General features: G+C 42.1%; 1 protein-coding gene across 1 annotated transcript in view; it reads left to right on the top strand.

Moving 5' to 3' along the window:
- Window positions 1-5,838, top strand: part of LONP1 (lon peptidase 1, mitochondrial) — a 47,098-nt gene extending 41,260 nt beyond the window's left edge. Inside the window, exons 16-18 of the mRNA XM_083174804.1 lie at window positions 489-697; window positions 1,595-1,759; window positions 5,506-5,838. Of these exons, the coding sequence (XP_083030930.1) occupies window positions 489-697; window positions 1,595-1,759; window positions 5,506-5,655 (524 nt within the window). The 3' untranslated portion in view covers window positions 5,656-5,838. The remainder of the gene's footprint in view (window positions 1-488; window positions 698-1,594; window positions 1,760-5,505) is intronic.
- Window positions 5,839-8,318: the final 2,480 nt, after the last annotated feature.

The raw sequence follows: 8,318 nt of genomic DNA on the forward strand, positions 1-8,318 counted from the left end.
AAATTATTTCACTTGATTCTTTGAGTAGACCTGCAAAAGATGCACCAACTTTGAGAACCTGTGAGATAGATAGATTGATATATATATATATATATATGCAAAAAAGGTGGTACTAGCGCGAAGAAAAATCCCTCAAAATTAGGGATATAAGAGTTAGTTCTGTCCTATTATAGGTAATGCGTGTGAATTTCACACTGATGCACAGTTCCTCCTTCTTTTGGAGTGGTAGCTCCTCTTCTGATGTTCCTGTTCATCATACATGGCACTCGGCACTCGGGTCACAGGTAACTTCAAAAACGACAATACAGTGTCTTGTTTGTCAACGTTTCAGTGCTTGTTTATTGCTTGTTTATTGGCACTATCGTCAGGTTTTTGAAGTTACCTGTGACCTGAGTGCCGCTCTAAATATATAAATTACGAATGATTGGTTACATGTTCAGTACCGCAATATTTTAGTCTGTTATAAAACCCAAATGGGCCCTTTTCAGGTGGTTCCACCTTATTTATCGAGACCTCCCTCCGACGTCCACTTGACAAAGAAAATAAGGATGGGTCTCTGGAAGTAACAGGTCAACTTGGAGATGTAATGAAGGAGAGTGCAAAAATTGCCTACACATTTGCTCGTGCTTTCCTAATGAGAAAATATCCAGATAATAAAATGCTGGTGACCTCACACATTCACTTGCATGTGCCAGAGGTGAGTGTTATGACTTATTTTGGTATCAAGTAAGAATCCTATTTCCATATTGAGCATCTACACTTTGTCTACTGTGCTGGGTCAATAAAATGAAAATGCCAATCGGAGGATAGAATGACAGAGCACCATATAGGGATACAGATAGACAAATGGAGAGTTGCACAGGGGACAGGCATAGGCGGAAACCTCATCATAAAATGGACAATGGGTAGGCATAGACGGACAGACTAGGGGCGTAGAAAGAGCGCACCATATGGGGAGTATAGACTGACAGATGGATGGTTGGGAAGAGGTACTGTGTGGCACATTATCCTAGTGTTCATTCTAGCACTCGCCATCTTTGAAAACCCATGCAGTTCCTGTTCCCTTCCTGGGGTGTTGCTGTCTGCTGTAGTGCTTCTAGCACAGTGTGGTCTGTATATCAGCACTGATATGCAAACCAGACCGGTGCTAGAAACACCACAGCAGACAGCAACACCCCAGGCATGGAACAGGAACTGCATGGGTTTTCAAAGATGGCGGGTGCTAGAATGAACATTATTATCCCTACGTCAACCGTGCAGCGCTGGTAAGCTTCAGGGTATTTCTCTCCAACAAGCAGCAATGCGGCACTACTAATAAAAAATTATTATTCTTTTTTTAAATCTGGAAAACTAGTAGAATTGCTTGCTGGGCCTTCAGGGCCTCCCTCCCAAGTGTCCTGGCCCCATTGCTGCTACATCCCCTGCACCCTCTATACTTATGCCACTGATTGTATAACCAAAGTTCATAGAGTTATAATAATGCACAGAAATAAGTACTAATATCGATGTTAGAATATGACCAGAACAATAAGCTCAACAGAGAACAGATACATTTATTTTTTTGTAATAAGTGATATATTTTTATTTTGTTTAGGGCGCTACACCAAAGGATGGTCCTAGTGCCGGCTGCACCATCATCACTGCTTTACTTTCTCTTGCTATGGGCCGTCCAGCTCGCCAAAATGTGGCAATGACTGGGGAGGTGTCTTTGACGGGTAAAATCCTGCCTGTAGGGGGAATCAAAGAAAAAACAATAGCTGTGAGTATACAAAAATATATAAAACTTTAATGTTACAAATACCAAACTTGGACGTTGGTGCCATAAAAAATATTTTTACCTCATAATGTCCAAGTCCGTAATTTGTAAATCTGATATCTAAACTATTGTGAAGGCTATTCCAGCGACAAGCTGTAATACTTATGGTGTGTACACACTTGTACAATCTGCATGAGATCCAGATGAGATTTTGACTATATAGTCAAAATCTCATCTGGATCTCATGCAGAAAGTCTTGGCTGCATAGACTATATAGAGCGGATCTGCACTATATGTATGCAGATAGTCTAAATTGTATACATAGTCAAAATCTCATCTGGATCTCATGTAGATTGTACAAGTGTGTACACAGCATTAGACCCGCATATAATTGCAGCTAGCAGGCTATTATTCTGCTTTTCCGTCTACTAGTTATGAGCAATGGCAATTAACAGTGTTATGATGGTCGAATCACACTCCCTTGGGTAAGTACTTTAGTTGTCATGGCTTAAAAGATGATCTGTAAACTTGGGGAACTGCATTGCCAGTTCAGTGTAAGGATTATGTGGGAAAAAGGCCTTATCCTCAGCAGTTGTCCGTTTCTGAAACCGGCCATTTTATTACATTTGCACAAACGCAGTGCTAATGAAGAGTATTTTAGTTCACTGACTGTTAAACATAACGCCCTTCCCATGTCATGCTACAGATATATCCCCTTAAATATTAGCTCATAGTGCAGCCTTCCAGTCAAAGCAGAACATGGCCTCCCAGTTGCAGCCTTTCATGGTGTAAGAGAAATCCACACCATGCCAATACACAGTTTATCTGAAGAATGGCAAATGCTTCATGGACAAAACTGCAGTTCTAAAACCATAGTGTCTGTCAGTGTAAACTATAATTTGACTCCTCTTCAAAAGTTTAATTTCTATTTTACAGTACTGTATAAAATTGACTGCTATACTATTATTGACCTTATAAATGTGCCTTACTGTAACAGTAACTAAAGCTGGCCATACACTATTGCGATCCCTTGCAGCAGCATATGGCAAACCGATGACCAGTGAGCCAAAGGGGACCCTCCCGGGCGGCAGGGTCGCATGCAAATAAGACCTTTACATGTGATGAATTACATGCAACCCCTGTTCACTGTCCCCCGGAGTGTGATTGGACCTGCATGTCGGTCCGACCACCAGTTTAATGCGCATTGGATCGCGCATCGGACCTAAGTGGACATCACACTCACCAAATTTGGGCCGATTACTTGGCCCATTCCATCGGAGACCTGTATGGTATAGATAAAGCTGGGCTCTTCTATTCTGCACCAACCACCACGTGAGACTCTCATGAAGATTGGTGCAATCTATTCACAATCTTTCTCCCATGGCTCATAAAAACGCATTGAGCGGTGATGTCGCAGCGTGGCAATTCCGAGCCAGGGAATCTATCAAACAGGGATAGGTGGGTGTGGCTACATCTGCTTGCTTTCCCATGGTCCTAGCCGAGGGTTCGATTCCTGTTTTAAATATGACTTTTTAAAGACGCTTGTGCAGTTTTTCATAGAGACATTTCAGGTTCAATACACTTAAGGTGCCCATACACTAGTAAGATTTATCTTCAGATCTGGCTGGTTGGGACAAAAACATGGTTATGGATGTGACAGTTTGTCAGTTTTCCAGCATTTCCAAGCAAATGGCCAACTGTCATTTGCTCTCATCCATAACCATGTTTTTGTTCCAACCACACAGATCTGCAGATAAATCTGCATGTGTATGGCCACCTCTACACGCTAGTACTCTGCTCAACTATATATAATATAGTGATTTAATGAACTGGGTATTTACAGACAGTCAAAGGTATGAGGGCCTGGCTTTCAAGCTTACAATCCATAGTATTTCTCCACATGGGTGTTGATATAGGGTACCGACAGTCGGGATCCCGACTGCCCGGACTCAGACAGCATAGTGAGTGCAACAAAGCTCCTTGCGGGCTTGCTGCGCTTGCCACACTGCGGGCATGGTGGCTCGCTGCGCTTGCTACCTATTCTATTCTCCCTCTATGGGGGTCGTGGACCCCAACGAGGGCGAATAGCAGGTGGTCGTCGGTCACCCGTCTGTCAGAGTTGTGACAGTCGAGATCCCGACGTTGGGTAAATGACTGTCGGGAACGCGTCCGGCACCCCTCCACACTATACCCCTCCCTTAAGGTGCCCACAGACGCTACAATTGTACTGTGCTATGCGTTTTTGTCTGTACAATGGTTCTATACAATTTTTCTTCCAGCTTGCTATGAGATGTGCACTTGGATGCATGCGATGTGATGTGATGAACCCATGTTTGTAATGTTACATTTCAGATGTAGTCTAAAAAGTACGTGCAGCACGTACTTTTTTAGACATACAATATCGGGCTCCCGGGAACGCGCATCGCACAAGCCCATAAACACCATCCAATAATTGTACATAAGATGCAATTTGTGCTTAAAAAGTACAAAACGCATTCGATAATTGATGCGTCTGTGGGCACCTTTACTGTTTTTCCAACCCAGGTGTAGTTCATTCTAAACCGGTACCGACATAGCTTTACACCACATAATGTGTACAATGCAATTTACACCACTTTAGGTTCAGTCAGATTTGAGCCTAAGGCAGCATGGTGGCATAGTATACAATTGAAAGTTTGGGGGAGGGGACTAGCTATGAGAGAGAAGATTCATCAAAGTAGCCATATATTAGTGAACATGAATTGAGCTTGCTTAGTGAACAAAAATTACAAAAAACTCAAAACCCTCATGCTGCATTCTCATTACCGCCCCTGCAAAATCCCGGGTTTTTCTTGCCGGATTTTTGGTGGGACACAGAGCTTCTCAGCTCAACAGACCCCCTTCATACTGCACCTCAGACCCCTTCACACTGCTTTCCATGGTCTGCCTTCCAACAAGTGTATGGAATTTGATTGGGTGTTGGGAAATTTGTACATATTGCTGTGATTGGCTGTTTAAAAACCAGCTTTTATTGGCTGGCTGGCACATATCACATGATTACATCCCCCAATGAGCTTGTCTTTTGGCATCATGTGTGAAAAACCCCGGTCTAGCCTGTTCACACTGCCATACACCCGTGTATTACCCAGGAAAAACCCTGCAAAAAACTTGTGTGTAATTCCCAGGGCATAACACCCAGGAATTTCACAAAGACCTTTTCACACTGAGACAGGACACAGTAAATGACTGGTTGCCCTGGCAAAAATCCGGGTTTTTGCAGCAGTAAGAACGGGGTATAAGTAAAAATGATTTGCAACCACCATAGCCCATCTGCAGGAAGTCAGACTCATGGTGATTATTTTGTTTTATTGTATACATAATTACAGGTTCAACAGAAACTACATTTGCTATTTGACCCATGCACAGTGGTATTATGCTCTCCAGCACTATTTAGCAACTTAATAGAGCATTAGGTGACTTAGAACGTCAGGCAGTGATGTGGCAAAGTGCGATTATCAGGGTGCATGCTGCATGGAAGTTAGATGTTCATTTATGCAGATCTGCCTGGGGTGTAACGCTCTGCTGTAATGCTTCTCTCACAGATAATGTTGAGATACAGACCAGGAGTACCAAAGCAGAAAGCGCCACCCCAGGCAGGACTGCACAGGTTTTGAAAGCTGCAGGGTGCTAGAATGAACACTGTGTAAGAAGACACATCAGTAGAAGAGTGATATTTATTATACCCACTTAACACTTCTTTCTATTTACAGGCTAAAAGGGCAGGTGTTACCTGTATCATCCTCCCCTCAGAGAATAATAAAGATTACTATGATCTGGCTGAGTTCATTACTGAAGGACTGGAAGTGCATTTTGTGGAACATTATGAAGAGATTTACAACATTGTGTTTCCATCTCCCTGACACCCTCCCTCTCCGACCATCAAAGTGATCCTTTATTTTGGTGTCAACCACTGGAATGGCGTTCTTAATATTGCTGCTGCGCAGCCCACATATATTAATTATGGCTACATTGAATATTCTGCCTTTAGATATGGTATTAATTTAGTAATGTAATTATTAAAATAAATGGATTTTTAATTGTAACTTGTGTTTGAAATCCATGTAGATATAGTGGACAAGCACAGTGGTTGACACATACAGAGACAGACTGGGGGATACAGTGTTGTCCCATACCACCACCCCACCTTACAGACTGAGTAGCCACAGCCCCCTCTGCTATTTCCTGTGGTAGCTGTGAGTCTGCTGTGTTGTGTAGGCGGTACTTATGTAATATCTGGGCTCCCGTTTTTCTTATGAGACCGCGTCCCCTCGCGGGGCTCGCTGCGCTCGCCACGCTTCGGGCACGGTGGCTCGCTGCGCTCGCCACACTATATAAAATCAACTCCATGCGTAGTTGGATAGTAGGGGTATGAAAAAATGGGGTGCATTTAACATGGGAGCCCAGATAATACATAAGTACCGTGTAGGCCTATCTATGCTTGGACTCACCTGTGATTGTGTCTCTGTGCGTTTCTATGATTATTACTAAGAAAAGGTGCTAAAGTTTAAATCACGTGATGTAGAAGGTACAGATGTAGCCCCTCTCATTTATCTTCCTTAGGCCATGGCTCAGCATGGCTCTCCTATTGTTCTCAGCAGCAATACAGTACATAGAACAATACAGTAGGGGATTAGCAGAGTAATCTTATTACTCACTGTAGTGAAAGGAAGTGACCGCATCATTTTAATTTATGCTGCTGCTAGATTGTGTCACCTAACTAAATAAAGCATAGCTGCTAAATTAATGATATTAATATATATTGATTGTATGAAATTAGTTATCTACAAAAGTATAGCAGACCATATGTAACCACCCCAGGTTGGATGGTCTCTACTAGCTAGTCACTCCTGGCTTGCTTGGCCTTTGTCCCTGCCAAGTTAGGGTAAAAAGATTGTGTCTGTAAGAGAAAACAATGATTTAAGAAAAGCCTCTCAGAGCCTGCAGCATCATTTCGGGAGGTATTTAATTCCGAATCAGACTTTTGGAACGTTCCAGACGGTCATTCATGGCTGTTTTCGACTTGTTCTTGCTGTAACTTGACAGTTGATATTAAATGTTCTGAGTGTCAGAAAGGCCATATTGTGTTGGAAACTGCTGCTAAATTGACTGATTTGGCTGTAAATTCAACAATCGGCAGCCATTCTGAAATTCAGATTCACCCAAAATAATTAAAAAAGCTGAATATCACAACCTTCTGGAGTAGTGGTGGAGTTCTTATCCAAAGTAGACTGGTCGATAACAGTCTTTGTATAAAACCTCCCTTTCCTCACATGGGAAATAGATGACAAAAACTGGTGCTTCCTAGAACAGGTAATGGATGACTCCATGAATCTTTCCAATGAGGATCTAACAAAAGCTAGTTACTGCAGGGGGAGGAGCTAGTAGATGCTCCTTATCAGTATAAATTAAAGCAAACCCCCTCCATTTTCTGTATACCACAGCAACTTGGTCCATGACCTTTGCACATGAAGGCAACACCTCAGCTGGAGAATCCTTACGTAGGTTGAATGCCTCAGAGAGAGCTCCCAATATGTTGAATGAGCAATATAAAAAAAAAACTGCTTCATCAGCAACTGGAGCCTGATGAGCAGGCGCTAGTATTCTCACCAACCAGTACTACCCCTGTAAGCTGTAGCAGTCATTTGCTAATGTTGCTGCTCCCAGAATGCAGCACTGCTAGGGCAGGCGGTAAAAGGCTTCTCTTTTGTATTGTCGAAGTATGATGGAGGTTGGAATGGCATTGTAAGAGAATTATAGGTTAAGATAAGAAGCATAATATTTAAGCAAATACAATTGACTAGTTAAATATACCAGGTGTGTACCAAGGTAGATGTACTGTGGCTCTTCTGGGGACTAGTTAATGGCAATTCATTTGTGAAATCCTATTTTCATGAAGGTTTTCTTAACAAATGGGTACAAACCAAGTACAGGCTGAGTATCCCTTATCCAAAATGCTTGGGACCGTGAGAATTTTGGATAACTGATTATTCCGTATTTCGGAATATTTTAATATTTAATTGATTTGTGTTTTGAAGTATCTTGCATTTATGCTGTACAAACACATGAAATGCACTCAAATTTATTATTATTTATTAAGTTTCTTATATAGCGCATACATATTACGCAGTGCTTTACAGAGAATATTTGAACATTCACATCAGTCCTGCCCCAGTGGAGCTTACAGTCTATATTCCCTACCACATGTACACGCACACAGACATTCTAGGGTTAATTTTTGTTGAAAGCCAATTAACCTACCAGTATATTTTTGGATTGTGGGAGTAAACCCACGCAAGCACAGGGAGAATATACAAACTCCGCACAGTTAGGGCCAAATAAAGGGAACACTTAAACAACACAATGTAACTCCAAACCAATCACACTTCTGTGAAATCAAACTGTCAATTTAGGAAGCAACACAGATTGATCATCAATTTCACATGCTGTTGTGCAAATGGAATAGACTACAGGTGGAAATTATAGGAAATTCACAAGACCCCCCCAAATAAAAGGAGGAGTTCTG

This window comes from Crinia signifera, chromosome 1, assembly GCF_055691185.1.
Source record: "Crinia signifera chromosome 1, ASM5569118v1, whole genome shotgun sequence".
Taxonomy (NCBI): Eukaryota; Metazoa; Chordata; class Amphibia; order Anura; family Myobatrachidae; genus Crinia; species Crinia signifera.